Source organism: Erpetoichthys calabaricus, chromosome 1 (assembly GCF_900747795.2).
Source record: "Erpetoichthys calabaricus chromosome 1, fErpCal1.3, whole genome shotgun sequence".
In the NCBI taxonomy this organism is placed as follows: domain Eukaryota; kingdom Metazoa; phylum Chordata; class Cladistia; order Polypteriformes; family Polypteridae; genus Erpetoichthys; species Erpetoichthys calabaricus.
Window position 1 is genome coordinate 102,094,314 of NC_041394.2, and position 18,271 is coordinate 102,112,584.

Below are 18,271 nucleotides of genomic sequence, written 5' to 3' on the forward strand. Positions count from 1 at the left end.
TTTTCACATTCTTGGTTTATTAGCAATTAAATCCATTCTTTGTTTATAGTCTCATTTTATATAAAAAAAAAAACTGCACATAAAAAACCTACACAATAACATTATAAAACCAATACATGCCAAGTCATCATTACATTACATAGAGAGAGAAAAAGTGAAAGTTAATGGCCCAATCCTTTTTCATCCTGCTATTAACTTTCACCTATTTTCTATCCTCGTTTGCAAATGCATGCTGACACAGCTTTTCTGTAACTCCATTACATAATCAAGACGCAAAACAAACACACAAGGAAATCAATAAGTGTGTCTGAAGCCTGACAGGCTGAGGCAGGTTTTAAAATTCCATAATCATTCAGTGCATTTAGTACCCACAGAAGGAACAGGAGCAGCTGAAGATTTATTTTGAAGCTGGCCTTGCAGCGCCTCTATGGCATTTTCATTTCACTACCGCAGTGTTCAGCAAAGTCTGTATGTCAGCTGGGGGCATATAGTGAATATGAACTACTTTAAACTTCATCCTCATTGAGAAGCATGTTAGGAACACCTTTAGTAATTGGAAATTCGCGCCCCGACTCTGGACACTTTAGATTTCCTTCCAGAACTTCCACCTGTAATGAAACATGAAGCAAAGACAAAGGCTTACTAATGTGGAATACAAAGAGGCACCTTTAAAGAGGATTGAAGCAATGACAGATACTGCATTCATGACTACACTGCATTTATCATTTACGCATTTACAGTATGATGAGAAATGTGAATAAAGGCAGGGTAAGACCAAGCTGGCACTGTGCTGATGGGGCAAAGATGACTCCTCTATGGTAACTAAAGGTGTGGCAAATGCTTTTCTATCACCTTTTACTAATTTTAACAGAAATGGGAACTGTCTCATCGGTAATAGGACTCTTTTCACATCTTGCCCTTTTAAAATATGCAGGGTAATGTGTAATGCACTAAAGATCGCCCTTTAAAGTTCAGTGCTCTAATAAAAGCAATAAAACCAAAAAGGAGTTTCATTATAAAGTCATGTATAGTTTTATGATTTTATTATTTTAACATCATTAATAATTATTAATTCAAATCACATTTTTGGACAAGGCACTTTGTGCCTCTGAAACAGCTATAATACACTAAAAGACATATATTTTTAAAAGATTTGGTACTTTGGATTACACTTCAAGAGGTGTCTATAATGAAAATATAAGGAGAGCTGCCACATTGAAAGCATAAGTCAGACTGAACAAAATCACTTTGGCACACTCCTCCGAATTACCTTCATAGATCAAGAAAAAGACTATTATTCTGATTTCTTCCTGCCCAACTGTAACTTGAAATTTACAATACTGTCATAAAAATCTTGAACAAAAATGTATTAGGAACAACAGAGAAAAGACCAAGACCAACCAACCTCTAGTAACACATGATGCACTTTACGTAGGAAGTCCTCACTGCTTTCATAGTCTGGGGGAAGGTCCCTGGGAAGATCATTCAAGTGTCCTAGCTGGGAAGAAAATTCAGAAACTTTCAATCTGACCAGGCTGACATGGCAGCACAGTTAGTAGAGCTGCTTCCGTTCAAATTGACAGTTTGTATTCCGTGCTCAGATGTTCTATGGAGTTTGTATGTTCTCCCGTGTTTGTCTGAATTTCCCACCCACAACCCCAAAGACAGGCTGGATAGGTTAACTGGCAATTCCAAACACTGACATCCTTGTGAATGTAGGTGCACAGATGAGGTCCATTTTTTGCCCGTTTCTGGCTTTGCATCCAGTGCTGCTGGTTTGGCTCTGGTGCCCCCATAAGACTGAATTATGTTAAGCAGGTTTGAGAATGTTATGCTTTAAATTCAACCCAATGTGACTTTTAAGCAGATCTGCATGAGTGACTCCTCTATAGTAAGTAACAGGGTACAAAGATAATTCAAATGAAAACACAAAGGAAATACATACACAAATGTTAAACATACAACATAAAATGTTTTAGAAATAACAAAAACAGGATCTGGTCATTCACTCTTTAATGGTAATTTCACTATGATCGTGTCAAATTCCTCTTCGCTCATTTCAAGCTATGCATGATAAGCTCGAATGAACTGCTGCACTTACTGCAGTGTTGTTTCCCACATTTGTTCTCCTACTAAGTGAACCAACCAACAGTTTAATGCAAACAATTTAAGATCTATTTTTTTCTGTTTGTTGTCTATTTAGGGATGCCGGATGACAAAAATGGGCGTTTTGAGAGGAAAATAAAATGCTCCAACCATCTTACATCTTACTCAATCAAATTTTCTTTTACAGGTAATTCCATTGCCAAATTTAAATTTAAGCCTGAATTTGTAAAATGTATGATGTCATGTTCTGGTTTCTTTTGCCAGTCTTTGTCTAGCAAAGCTCACAGTCATCCTTTAATGACTTTTCCATCAGGTTTGTCATGTGGTAAGTGCAGCAATATACTGTGACAGTGCATGCTCCCAACCTTCTCCTCCTTTTAAGGTACAACTATAATGAAGACATCACAGACCATGTCATGAGTGCGGGCGTTTGTCACAAACGACTCTAGAACTCAGATATTAAATTAGATCTAGCAAATACTTTGTCTAGTTTCAGTTTGTTAAATGCAGTAAATTAATATTCACAGACTGGCATTCCACTCAGACTTTGACCTTTGTTTTATTTAATTTATTTTAGGCCCTTCAAGAAAATGGGATCATGAGTTGGCTTTCACAACTGGAGTGTTTTTCTGCTTGTCTAAACAAGGCAGCCGGGGTACATGAAACTACAATGGATGTTTATTGCTTGTGTGGCACAATGGCCTTGCAGCATCATCAGTCTACATTTAAATGCCCAATTCATCTCTGTCTACAGGGATTTTTTTGAAGTGTGTGTTGTGTTTTTCTTTGGATCCTCTGGTTTTAATCCCACAAACCCCAGCACTGTGTTATGGTAATCATGTAGCTCCTAACTGGCCCAAGTATGAGTGAGCACAGGTGTATGCACTTGAACCCAAACCCGTCCAGGAATTATTCCTGCTTTTGCCCAGAGGTGGTGTCTGGCTTAAGCTGGTTCTGCAAATGGATGGATGGTTGCCCGAGTTTCCATTATGCACGTCCCCCTTGATTTCATCATAATCAGAAGGCAAGCAAAAGTCAGAGGAACCTATAAAAGTGCATGCAAGTTTAACTGAAAATGGTAAAGTTCAGCATTAATATACAGTCATATGAAAAAGTAAAAACACCCCATAGAAACTGCTGACTTTTCCAGTATATTTGAACGGGATAACAGTAGATCTTTATCCAAACTGTGCCTACAGGTAAAGGTAATGTAATTAAACAAATAAAACAAAAATTGACATGGTCTGTCATTCTTATAATTTAAACTAACAAAAATGCAGATTTGCCAAATGGAAAAAGTAAGTACTGTATATCCCTATATTTATCACCACTTCAAATCCATAAAATTAGAATCAGGTGTTCCAAATTAGGTGCGATGGTTAGAACCTCCTTAGGGAGTATGCAGGTGGAACAAGGCCTTCTTTAAACTGCAGACAGCTAGGGTCTGGTGTTCTCTTTGCTATGGACATGTGTGGTGTCATCATAAGATCAAAAGTGCTCTCTAAGGTCCACAGAAAGAAGGTTGTAGATGCCTTTGATTCTGGAAACAAATTTAAAAAGATGGCCAAATTATTTGAAATCAATCATTCCACTGTAATGAAAATCATCTACAAGTGGTGCAGACTTAAAAAGACTGCTAATTTGTGCAGGAACATGAGATTTGTTATTTAGATTTTATTTGTCACAGATACACACACGGGGTATACAGTACAGTAAACGCAGCTCAGTGAGAAGCATGTACCATGCAATAAAATTAAAAGTATGCATTAAAAATATATTAAACATTAAAAGGTGCAGATTAAAATACTCAAGTAATTAGAGGTACAACACTCGTTAAATAATTACTAAATAATAAAAACAGTGAAATATAAAAAATAGATTTGACTATTTTTTACATTTCTGACAGATGCCTGACAAGATGACCATTTCTTATTTTTATTACCTGGGCAATAAAGCAAATTCTCAATCATTCTGTTCATGACTTGAGGCAACCAGGACACCTGCCAGATCTTAACCATTTAAACTGGCTGTACACAGCGTGAGGAGACCTTCATGATTCTGGCTACTTTGGTAGTGTACCTTTTTTATATATATATTGGTCTTGTAGGGATGGAGTGATATCCCCTTGATGTGTTCAGCCAAGTGCACAATTCTCTGCAGTGCTGTGTGGCCCTTTTTTGAGCCACTTCCATACCAGGTAGTGATGCATCCTGACAATATGCTTTCAACAGCCATGTGGTGGAAGGATTTCAGGACTCTTTTTGACACTGAATTTCTTCAGCAGTCTGAGATGACAAAGGTGCTACCATGTCTTTCTCACCAGAAAGTCTGCATGTGTTGACATAAGTGACTCCTGGCCAGCCCAGAAAATTTAGTCTATGAGCTGACAATCAATATTACTAAACCACAGTTTAATTTATGCACGGATGGCGGATGCACCGCATGCGCACTGCGCCTCAGAGTCAAACCCAGCGGCTTCCCAGAGTCAGTAGGTGGCGCCCAAACAACACAACCTGTGAACTAAACCTGCTCTAATCCACTGTGCCAGCGGTCTGTGTGGCATATTTGAATCACATAACGGAAAGAGCTCAACGATTTGTAATACAAAACCTATGCACGGACTGCGGACGCACCGCATGCGCACTGCGCCTCAGAGTCAAACCCAGTGGCTTCCCAGAATCAGTAGGTGGCGCACAAACAACACAACCTGTGAACTAAACCTGCTCTAATCCACTGTGCCAGCGGTCTGTGTGGCATATTTGAATCACATAACGGAAAGAGCTCAACGATTTGTAATACAAAACCTATGCACAGACGGCGGATGCACCGCATGCGCACTGCACCTCAGAGTCAAACCCAGTGGCTTCCCAAAGTCAGTAGGTGGCGCCCAAACAACACAACCTGTGAACTAAACCTGCTCTAATCCACTGTGCCAGCGGTCTGTGTGGCATATTTGAAGCACATAACGGAAAGAGCTCAACGATTTGTAACACAAAACCTATGCACGGACGGCAGACACACCGCATGCACCTCAGAGTCAAACCCAGTGGCTTCCCAGAGTCAGTAGATGGCGCCCAAACAACAAAACCTGTGAACTAAACCTGCTCTAATCCACTGTGCCAGCGGTCTGTGTGGCATATTTGAATCACATAACGGAAAGAGCTCAACGATTTGTAATACAAAACCGAACCCGCAGTTCCCAGAGTCAGTGCGTGGCGCCCAAACACCACAACCTGTAAACTACACCTGCTCTAATCCACTGTGCCAGCAGTCAGTGTGTGTAAGTTGGAGTATGCTTCCTAACAGTAAACGACTTCTACCTAACGACACAGCCACAGAACAACAAAGACGAGACCGCATGGATAAAAACAATACACGGAGGCTCCTACGACGTGCTTCAGACACACCAGAAGCAAAGACGTCACGGCTCCACAATGAAAGAGCTCAACTAACGGAAATACAAAACGAGCCCGTATGGATAAACACAATGAATGAACGTGCCCACAACACGCTTATGACACAGCAGAGGCAAAGGAGTCACAGCTCCAAAAGGAAGGAGCTCAACGATTAGTAATACAAACACGAGCCCGTATGGCTACGACCTGTAAACGAGCCTGTATGGATAAAAACAATGAACAAAGGCGTCCACAAAAAGAAACCACTTTAGTACAAATATGTTTATTTAATTAAATGAAAACTTTACCATGGCTACGACCTGTAAACTAAACCTGAGGTAAAGCGTGCACGCCAGGTTGTACAGCCGCCCGAACGCGACCGCCCACACCACCACATATACTATGTTCGTTTAGTAATGTAGCCCTCCATGCCCGGATATGCTGCCATGGTCACTTCAGCACTCGAATCCGCCGCCGTCAGCAAACAACTTCACGCTGACGATACAGCCATAGAAAAACAAAAAAGAGACTGCATGGATAAAAACAATAAACGAAGGCTCCTACAACACACTTCTGAAACACCAGAACCAGATGAGTCACAGCTCCAAAAAGAAACCGCTTTAGCACAAATATGTTTATTTAATTAAATGAACTTTCCCAGGACGCACCCACCCTCCAAGATATTTCATCCCTCCAAGTATCGGAGGGAACAGAAAGTGATTGCGATTCTTGGATTTGCGATTCTTTCGAGAATCGCGGGCTTGCTGGTTTGATACTAAAATGTAGTTTCCAAGAACCCCAAAACTTCCTTGTGGGATCTGCAGATAACGTTTGCGAAAGTTGCAGTCCAAGTGTATACATTTACAATCCGAACAATATTACACAAATCTGACCCGTATGTAAGCCATGCCAGGAAAAATCCTCTGTTGTTATAAAAGAACATTAGAGCAAGACAATAGTTTGAGATTAAACAAGAAGGCAAATGCCAGGTCTTCTGAAACAATGTGCTCTAGATAGATGAATTAAAGATAGTAGTAGTTTGGTCAAAGAAGATAGCAGATTGGTTTGCCTCAAGCACAAGAAAGCATTTCAGAAGAACCTCACACCAACTGTGAATCATGGTGGTGGAAATGTTATGGTTTGGGGTTTAATGCAGCTGCTTGCAATCACTGTGTCAACTATGACTTCTGCATCATAGCAAAATCAGCTTGAGAAGAACGTGAGGCCATTTACCCGAATGTTGAAGATGTACCATAAATTAACCTTTTAACATAATTATAATCAAAAGTACACTAGCAAACCCACCAAAGAATGGCTCAAAGAGAAGAAATGGAGGATTAAGGTCAGGCCTAGTTAAAGCCCTAATTTGAATACCATTGATATGCTGTAAAGAGTTATGAAATGAGCAGGACATGCAACAAAACCGACAATCATCTTCACAGCTGAAGGAATTCTGCATGGAGGAATGAATCAAAAATCACTGAGTTAGTGTCAGATACTGGTGGAAGGTTATGCAAAATTCCTACAAGATGTCATTCTTGCTAAATAGGGAAAAATCAACTTCTGAATCCAGGGGTGTATTTATTTTTCCCACTAGTAGACCATTACATTGATTGATATTGTTGTTCAAAACAATCGAAACGGCACATTTTATAAAACAATAAAAATAATCCTTAAAAACTGCATGTCATATACTGTATAATTCATCACAATCTTACTCATTTCGATTTAATCAATTCTACCAATCAATTTTTAAAATAACCATTGGCTTTATAATGGCTTCTGAACTAGAGAAAAACTGAACAACTTACTGTGCAATTGAGATCTTATACAATGAATAGTTATTAATATACATGAAATTAATAATTAGTACTTACAGTGTCTGCTGCCTCAACAAGAACACTCCACTCAATTTTGGGAATCATGCGTGAGACAAACTCTGAGTTGAAATCGACATCAGTAACCTTTACCTCTGTTGCCTAAAGGGAGAAAAAGACACAAAGAAAAGATGTAAATGAAACAGAATACAGTAAAAGCTTAATTTTTATTATATCAGTGTAGAAAAAAAGGCATTTGTGTTGAGACTGTAAAAACTTGAGATGCTCTGTTTTTTATGTTCACATCTTTTATTGAAATTATCCATAAAAGGAACAAATAGAAACAGTAACAGAATGGAGAAAAATTTTAGCATAGCAAGTCTCATCCACACTACTCCTGTGTAATTCCTATAATGCTGGGTATTTAGAAAAAGAAGGTCCAGCCGGAGCTCCTCAGGTGCTTAGCAGGTGCTCAGCTCTGAAATGATCCTGACCACAGAAAGTTCAAGATGGGAGAGAAAGTTGGGTGGGGGAAATCAGCAGACATCTGTGAAGCAATATATATTCCCTGACACTTCCACAGAGGCAGGTGCTGTCTTTCCTACAACTGTCCCTAAGGCAAATGGTCTGCTGGACTGAGAGATGTCTGACTGAGCAATCCAATAAATGGAATAAATGATGGACAAGTGGAACAAAGGACGGAGGAAAGAAAAACTGAACTAAAAAGCAAGAAGTGACAAAAGTTCTCAAACCATATATGCAGTGACCCTATCGCAGCACCTGTGTGGATTAAAATGTAGATGGCAACAATTTTTAGAAATATACAAATGTTTAAAACAGTTTTCTTTGACAATAGTTTCAATGAAGTTTACCAATATATGTGTTCATATGCCCTTGATGAAGCGGACTTACATCTTGCTTATTCTAGTCCCATTTCTAAAGTAAATGCTACACCATGTCCCCTCAAAAACCTGTTTAAAAGAGAGGGCTCAGTTCAGCATACAAATCTCTCCACACAGCTCATTTCACGTAGTCCTGCAATGAAACAAACCACTCTTGTTCCAGCTTTCTCCAGGACCATAACTTTTTGTCTCAAATCCAAGATTATACAAAAACAAATCAACAAATTGAAACACAGTCAAAATATTTTAGGTGACACACTATAAACAGAGTATTAATAACTTAAAAATCTCATCAGAAATTTACAGGCACAATCAACTGTGAAGACTTAATAAAAGAATGGTAAATATTGTGTGAACAGATACATATTTTAGGAGTGGACTTTAAAGAGGTAAGGCTTGTGCATTTAAATGCACTTTAATAACCTGGTTATTCACAGAAACCGGGATTCTAAAATGCTATATAAACCCTTAACAAGGTTACAGTTAAGGAGACTGTAATCTGTGCATGTCTGTTGCTCCCTGTCAGCCTGCATGTGTGTTAGTTTTGCACATGCTTTTAGCAGGAACAGGTAGAAGATGGTGGGATCCACATGATAAATTTCCTGAGACAAATGCTCAGGCAATCACATTATTTCTTCTCCTGGTTGAAATAATCTAAGTATTTCAGAAATCCCTAACTTTATGTTGATGTACATCTTATTATCATCTCATCTGCACTCAGTCTAAGGTAAGCAGCACAAGAACAGATATGCAGATCCTTTGTAGGACTCAGTCACACAGTCAAGCAAAAAAGAGTGTGCTGCATGAAATCCTATAACAGGAACATAAATACAGTGTTAGACCAAAAACAGAACGAGCTAGTGAATAAGGCTGAAGAAGAGCAAGGGGCAATGACACCGAGTCCTTTTAAATGTTGGAGATTTTTATTCAACATAAGGGAGCACAGGAAGCCAGTGTAAAAAGAATATAATCGACATGTGTAGATTTCCTGGTGTAGGGGAGATGCCTGCTGTTTTACATTTATTGCAGTTTTTACCAAGAAACTTGACATAGAGATCCGCATATAATTAATCCAGATGAGAGTTAATAAAGCATGAAGTACGATCTCTGCATCATGAAAAGTAAAGACTGAAGACAGGCAGAATTACATTGGTGATATAACCCACACTTGCACTACTACTGCACTTGGTGACGCTGCTACTTTGTCGTGATGCTGCTCCTTAGATTTCAAAGGTTATGTCACATAACCTGACCACACTATTTTCCTTTAGCATATAGAATTTTGAAATAACATAAAAGGAAAAGGAGAGGGTGGACTCCTAGTTAGCCTCAATCAGCAAACCTGAGACTTTTTCCTGTTAAAAAGAACAATGGTTCCCGAGGAATATTAAGTGGTGTATTTGTTTTCCTCTTTACCACTGTCAGCTGCTCACATCTAAATTCTTACGTTAAGAGGAAATTACACTAGCTTGACTTTGCCCATATTTGACCTTTGACATTGACTTCTGTTTTAGTGTTCAACTTGAAACGTATGTCTACATATGTAAATGTTGTAAGGTTTTTTTATTTTACTGTTGTATTATAACTGTAAATGTGTGCAACCACTATGGCCTCATACTTAGTGGAGAGAGTTGTTTTAAAAATAAATAAATAAATAAATAAAAATTAAAGAACTGCCATAACTGCTACCAACAAGGCCTCTCAAATACTGTGTAGAAGACCATGGGCAAGGGAACTGTTATTGCTTTATTACCTTGGTAAGGATACATTCTGGGAAGCATCACTTTGATTTTCACTCTGCTTTTCTTAACGAGGGTCACAGCGTCAACAAGCTGGGGTGGACAAGCAACCATATCCACAATTTTCCTCAGAGAACCAGACACAGGCCAGTCGAGAGATAAACTTACTAGGTCTCTCACAGTACTGTGCCCATGTCCACTTCCCGAGATCTCCAGTAGGATATTCAAACTACATGTATAAACTACCTCAACTGGCTGAATCCCCACTTACCAAGTATTTTGACCATTTTGGTCACTTCTTATATGCTATTTTAGAACACATTTTCCCCCCATATAATGCTGCACACTCATTTAGTATTTCCCTTATACAGGGGTATCATGGTGTCACTGCTGCCTCACAGGCTCAGTACCCTGGGTTCAAACTCCCATGCCCAGTTAGTGTCACCATGAATTTTCCACTCATATCCCCAAAGTCATGTAACTCTGTTGACTCTAAAGAGGTCTTGTGTGATGTATGTATTCAAAAAGGAAAGACTAATCTGAACTGCGGTAATGTTGAAAAGTTTCACCTCAAATTTATATTACAATGGCCTGGCAGCCAATTCTAGGGATGGTTTCGTTATTATCCTCCATACTATCATGATATCCTCTAACACCCCCAGTAAATAGAGGGGTTGAACGATGCTTATAAATTGCGATATAACCTTTATGAATGACCTTGCATAATCATATCATTATCCTTTTCTAACTACATGTAGCAGATTTTCTGAAATAATATTAAATATAAACTGTAGCACTTTAAGCTTCTTGACCAGACCAATTACATAAAACTAACATAACAAAGCACACAGTGGAAGTGCTATTTTATTCTGGCATCTCAGCTTCAATTCCCTTAGCTTAATATTTCATGAAGGTGACTGCTGACACATTACTCCTCATTGCAATGCCTGGAATGGTCTACAATATCTAGGCCAGAGCACAACCTGCCACCTAGTGGTCTGTAAGAGTCAAATGTTTTGAACGAGAACTGACAACACTCTTATTTAAAGTATTCGGCTTCAATAATGTTATAAAATTAACAACCTAAATACAAGCTATAAATGAAAATATGGGGGTATACGAGTAGCAGAATTACCACATGTCTGACTGCAAAACATCACAATATAAATCTCCAAGGACTTAATTTTCCAGTTTCTTCCTGCATCCCGAAGACTTGTTTGTTAGCTTGAGTACAGGCTTTGAGAAGGTGCACCTTGATTACCCACCAATGATTAAGAAAAAAAACAGGCTTTGGCCAGTGGAATACTGTACTGGAACCAGGGGGTTCTAAATATACAGTACATACTGTAGTGGGCTTAAAGAACTATTGGGTCACTTGATAATGTTGCTTTTATTAGAATAATTTTTTTTTTAATTGTTAACACATGAATACAGGTCCTCACACTCACAACCCTGTTGTGGACCTGGTCTACAGTGTTCTGTTTCAACATACTCCCTTTCCATTACACTGTAGTACAAACACCAATCACAAGAACAATTCATTGTATTGTTACTGCTACTGTATCATTCAGAAATTTGTTTCTGTTGTATCGTATGCATCATCTTTATGATTACTCGTCATTGTATTGACAGTAAACTGAATCTGGAAAGTGGAGATAAAAGCAATCTTTTATTAGCTGCATTCAAATGGGGTCCTCCATGGAGTCTCTTTGGCAACAGGTTTTCATTCCAATCAATTTATTTCTGTATCTGGGGTCCTAATTTGATTGAATGATACAGAACATGGACTAACGTTTTTTAAATCAGAATTAAGAAAGTATTTGAATTTTAACACAAAAAGATGAGTTTACTGATCTTGGTTGTGCTCAAGACTTTGCCGAAAATTATTTTAAACATTCTTCTTAATATGCTACTTGCTAACAACAAACACACCAAAGTAGTTGCTCATCTTTCATCAGTTTCACAAATATATGCCCAGTTTTTGTTATTCAGGTATGAATAGGAATTACCTTTTACAAAATAAAATGAACTAAAAGAAAAAAATACACTATTGGGTGTTAGAAGAGATAGCAAATAATAATGTTTGATGAAAATAAAACATACGGACTACAGAATGACAGCAGGAAAAATAAACAGCTAATTAGAACAGCAATTAAAAGCGAGAATGAAAATGGTTGAAAATGAAACCCCCAGCAATCCCATTTACTCAGGTATGAGTCCGATAACCACTGCACTAAAGTGGAAACTGGACATGATAAAAGGCAAGATCCACCGGCAGCTATCCATCAGAACCAGTGGCTTAGAAGTAATGTTGAGGAAGGGGAAACCCACTTCACCAAATCAACTTAAGGTAGTTTTATTCGATTTATTACACAGGACTAAATATTAAATATATTTGTTATGCAAAGTCTATATAAAATTCAAAACTGTTAAGAATGAAGGCGAGTTGGTGTTACTGACCTATGAAGTATACTATCACAATGAAAGAATAATTTAAAAATCTTCAAGGCATAAATCGTCACACTCCTCGATTTACTAATTGAGGAAATGTGACATTTTGCAAAAAATGCACAATGGTGTGAGGAATTTCAACACAAAAATGTATAAACAGAGTTACAACCTCAGTTATAAACTGACTCAATTATTTAAAAGTTACTATGTTTTTAAAAGGAGATTATTACTTATATCAAAAGTCTTTAGGTAGGTGTTCAAAGAAATGTATATTACTTTAGAGGCACATATGTTTGGTAGTGCTGAAACAAATGGAAGACACTACTTATTAACCATCAGTAAACATGTTCCATCAGAATGTGAAGTAAATAAGAATGAGAATCTTGCAAATATAACTCTGTTTCATTAGAAGGGAGACAAAATGGATCGTTGTTCTTATCAACCAGTAGGTTGATTTTATCTCTGTTCTCTGTCCTATACTAAGATTATAAAATATGACCTAAAATAAACCAAAAAAGCTACTTACATTACTTGCATGGCTTTAGGAGACATATCAATGTGTGTGGCTGGCTTTCCACTGACACAAGAATTCAGCAGCACTCTTTTTTGCAGATATTTTCCTATACCAAGAAAAGACTCTAAAGGCAGTATTATTTGTAAACTGAAGTCAGACTTATGAAGAGGACATTGGCACACTGATACAGACTATTGCATTACTAATTACTGTTTCGAATTATTTTTACTTTTTATTTTTTTCTTTGTGCAAAACACCCATTGATTTTAGCTTACGTAAAACTGACCTGAACACTATTTTGTTATGAACTGAAGTGACTAAGCAATTCAAAACTGCAATAAGTGCTTGACCCATGTTTACACAAATCAGCATCAAGAGCAATGATGGTCTTTACTTTTACACAAAACAGCAACAAATGCAATGATGGACTTGTCATTTCCTAGATAAAATGGTAGAAAACCTAGTTTAATGAGAATACACGTGTTCTTTAATTAGAATGCCAACAAACTTGAGTGTAGGTAGATAGTAACAATGATGCAAGTATTCCAAACTGCATAGAAAACAGAGCTAAAAGGTATAGAAAAAGCTCTCTTTATTGCCTGCCTTGACTACTATTTAAGACAAATAGACAACACATATATAATCCTCATGGACTCTTCAGAACAAATGACCTACAGACATTAGCAGTACAGACTTTATGAACTTCAGTAACAATAAAATTGACAATATAAGATCCCAGATTTCAATGGCCCCTCACAACTAAAAATTGGATTGTCTTTTTTTTTCCCCTAAAGTACTTGAAAAGCATTCTCCATGCAGCTTTACTCTCACTTTAAAAATCACAATGTTTGAGAAATTCCAGGTTGGCTTTCACAACTGGTCACATTACAGAAATGGCAATATTTGAATATCTTCTGATCAAGAAAATGCTACATCAATTATGTTGTTAGATAAGAGCATCCCTTGACACCATTCATCATTCTATTATTGTGTTACACAGCCATAAAAATTACTTTGTAATTACCAAAGTCTCTCAGGCACCATTCTTGGTGGTTTAGTTCATATTTTTCAAATTGATTTCAATATGCCATAAATGTGATGACAATACTTAGTCACTATATTCAGGAGTTAAATATGGTGTCCTGCTCAGTACTCAGACTTTACTGTTTTCACTTTTCATTCTTCCACTGGGAACTATGAGTAGAAAACAAAATTAGTTTTTACTAGCTATACCTATTTTTTCAGATCAAATTATTTTTCTCGAATGGTGTTCTTAATTAATGGAGTCAGTGAATTAAAAGTGTAGGGATGATCACTATTTGTCTATGAAAACAGAAGTGTTATTTATTGTGGGGAATATCCCGATACTTTTTAACTCAGAAGGCTTAAACATTGGTCATACTGAATCATCATGCAAGTTAGGCATTATCGTTGACACCAGTATATCTTTAAAAAAAATTATGAAACTCTTCGCAGCAGAATTGACTAGTACAATGTGTTATTCACTAGGTGTTAAAATGTCTTTATGCAGCTTTCAATTACTTAAAAATGCTGCTGCTGCAAGAAACATTAAAGGACTAAACAGTATGACCACATAACTCCTGTGCGTAAGGCTTTACATTGGCCTCCGGTTAACTTAAGCAGATTTCAAAATCATTCATATATTTAAAACTTTTAATTACCAAAGCAGTGCTTACTTATTTAAACTCACGACTACATACAAACCAGAGTGCACATTAAGATACCAGACTGCTGAAGAATTCAAGTATTTTACAATGGCGGCAAAATCAAGCTTTTATGCGTAGCTACAGGCCTCAGGGCTGTGGAATGAACTGCCTGCTTAAGAGATGTCCATTCTGTCTCAACATTTAAATCCAAGCTAAAGATTCGCTACTTTAGTCTAACATATCCTGAATAGAGATGCATATGTATATTGTATCTGTTTGTCTTTTATACACACCAAAAAAAATCACAATGAGACTTGTTACTAATCCTCCTCTATTTTGTTTCTCTTTTTGTCCGCTCAGGGATTAACAAAGTATATCAAATCAAAACCCTGCTCTGGCACTTGGTGGTGCCACTGCTCTACTTCCAGCAGAGTGACACCACGGTAGGAAATACAGAAGGAGTACTAGAAGCCATAAAATAGAAGAATGTCAAGATTATATTACATTATAGAACTGCCCAGCACAAACTATAATAAAGTAGAATGCTCATGAGGAGGTGAGTGCCCAACTGGCCGAGTTTTCCAAAATTCTAACTGAATTTGGGTAATTCCATGTGAAATCATCACACTTTTGGACCTCGTCATCATGGATTTTAACAAAACTTGGTGTGCTGATTTGGTCATATGACTTAACTCATTGTATGCGTCTTGGACCAATATCAAGACAGATTGAAGCTAACAAAGTTTGAACTAATTATTGGGGGGGGGGGGGGGATGCATTATGACTTTGACTGGCTATGTCTCCCTAAATATAACTTGCACATTTTGTTTTAAAGCTCTTTTGCAGTTCTGTATTTTCTGTAAATACTATGATAACCCCAAAATGAAAAATTACCATGTTACAAGCAGTCATAATATTAAAAATTGAATAGTGAAAATTTTTAAAATTGGTCAGTTTTTTTTTTTTTTTTTTTTTAAACTAATGTCATGAACATCTCCAGAAAATCTGGTCTTTGGATTTTGAGTCGCTGTTGAGATATCATTGCTTATCTGACAGTTCCTTACAATGCTGTTGAATAGCAGTTAGTGATCAGTGAATGCTACAGGGTTATTAGGGTTCATGAAAACTATGACCAGGCCCAGAACTAGCAGTGAAAATATAATTTTAATTGAAAGAAAAATTACAGGTAAAAATTAATAAAGACAATAAGGCCAAAGAAACGAAAACAAAATAGAATTGATGGTAAAAATCAAAAGAGTTTTAGTTTTTTTCTTCAGTTTACACTTTTGACTTCTTAAGAAACACTGGCCTATTAAAAAAGGCCTTGAATTAAGTAAATCATATTTGAGATCATGCACTCTTTCATTGTAGGTCTTCAGAAAATATAGATCAAGCCTTTCCTCATAAACCTGAAAAACTAACTCAAAAACAAAACTGTGTACTTCTGTACTAAACAGATGACAGTGAAACCTCCCCCACGGTGCCCAACACTAGAATGGGCAGGGAGAAAACCTTAAATTTCTTTATATATATTTTTATCCCAATAAATATGTTATGAATTCGTCAAAACAATTGTACATATGTATTTCTATAATATTCCAATTTCTGTCAATTTCTATATTTTTTTTTATCCCAATAAATATGTTATGAATGTGTCCATCAATTTAGTACACAAGTACCCAAAACTGAAACTAGATGGGCTCTTAGACGACTAGAGTAAGGAAAGAAATTCAACTTTGGTGGAATCACGAATAAGTTACGTACAAGCTGTACTATTTAAATAGTAAGGTGGGAATGTAAGAACATAGAGGTGCATCTCCATAAATTAGAATATCACCAAAATGTTAATCTATTTCAGCAATTCAATTCAAAAAGTGAAACACATACATTAAATTACACACAGTGTGATATTTTTCAAGCATTTATTTCTTTTTATTTTGTTGATTATGGCTTACAGGTAATGAGTTTTTTTTTGTTGTTTTGTTTTTTCTGTCTTTCCGGCCATCAGACCTTACTTTATTCTTTGTTATTTAGTATTACCTAATCTTATTTTTACAGTTCTATTTTTTTGTAAACTTTTCTTTCCTTGTCTTCTAAAGAGCACTTTGAGCTACATCATTTGTATGAAAATGTGCTATATAAATAAATGTGCTTGTTGTTGTATTTACTCAGTGAAGACTGCCATCCAAAAAACAGTTAACATAATTCCCAATGTGACATACTATTTTATAAAAAGATTTAAAAAAAAATTGTTCTAAACCCTCTTGATCATTTTCTTACCATCTTATCCAGCTCACAGACACATAAATAGGAGCCTCTCATGGCAGCAGTGAGCACAAGGCAAGAACCAGCACTGGATGGGGTACTTGGCAATGGCAAAGCAGAGACATGCTCATTCCACGCCAATATAAACTTGTCAGTTATAACCGAACACCTTAATCTTTTGGATGGGAAATAGAAACTGCAATCACAATAATCAAAGGACAAAAAGAAAAAAAACATACAAACACTAAGAGAGCGTATAAACCACCTCTAGTCAAATGTGAAGCTAATCAGTTCGATTACGTAGCCGAATAAAACTCATCTGCCACAGGTGTCCAAGATTTTGAAGTTGATCCGCACTATTTTGAAATCCGGGCAATATTAAAAACGGGGTGGTTTAACATACATACACTCATTCATACATACTGTACATACATACACTCTATATATACCAAGCCCCTGTACCTGCGGGTGTTTGTTATCAACCGATAACTTCACACATGTCGCTACTGCCTCTACGGTAGGTAACTATATGGTTATCTCTGACGTTTACCCCGCTGACTTCGATTTAAACAAGTCATTGCTGTACTGAAACTTTACTATGAATAAACAGAAAAAAAGCATCAGCATAAGAAGTTTTCAATTTTAACTTAGATGAATAAAGGTACTGTATCTGATTCTCAAACCACTCATCAGCTTACCTTAATTAACAGCGGGTAACCTTTTGTGACTCCCTTAACGTGAGAGGTAAGCATATTGTGAGTCAAGAGCTTCATTCTCAGACTACAGGTAAATAAAAAGAAAAAGGAGAAAGCTGGTTTCACGAGACTTCAGAAAAATAAGCTCATGAAAAATGAAACACGACAGGCTTACTATGACAACAGCAGCATGGGAAGGAGGTGCCATGCGGAGTTAAGTGCAACGGTGAAATGAATCCCCGCACTCGAGACGACACAGTTCCGGAGAAAAAATGACATATCCAACTGCAGAGGTAGAGCTGCATACGTCACCGCAGGTCTATGCCGGCAATTCTAGACCAGTAGTTATAGGACGGAAGTTTTGGTTAGGGGTTAGTATGGTAGGGGTTAGTGTGATTAGGGTTTCATGTGGTCAGCGTGTTAATCAATTTGATTTGTGACGACGTATAAACGTTTATTAACAAAATGCTAGATCTACCCATAAATGTCTCCGGTCCGCCGCAATACCCTTCTGAACCATTGACATATATATATATAGATAGACGCCGCATTCACTGTGTTGCCCAGTCGACACGATACGTCAGCGCGTTCGCCCTATTGCGAGTGGCATAAGTGCCATTTAAACCAATACAGGTAGACGTGGAAACCGGGTTTTCTGATGAAAAAACAATAACGTTTAAAACAGTATCGTTTACATACAACAGATTTTGGCGAATCGTT

General features: G+C 37.2%; 1 protein-coding gene across 1 annotated transcript; it reads right to left on the reverse strand.

The window, feature by feature from the left end:
• trmt112 (tRNA methyltransferase activator subunit 11-2) lies at positions 1-17,866 on the reverse strand. Its single transcript, XM_051930620.1, has 5 exons — positions 17,727-17,866; positions 17,555-17,636; positions 7,379-7,480; positions 1,406-1,498; positions 1-608 (listed from the first exon to the last, which is right to left on the reverse strand). Exons 1-5 carry the CDS (start codon positions 17,828-17,830, stop codon positions 507-509), a joined length of 483 nt encoding a protein of 160 aa, XP_051786580.1. The 5' UTR covers positions 17,831-17,866; the 3' UTR covers positions 1-506.
• Positions 17,867-18,271: the final 405 nt, after the last annotated feature.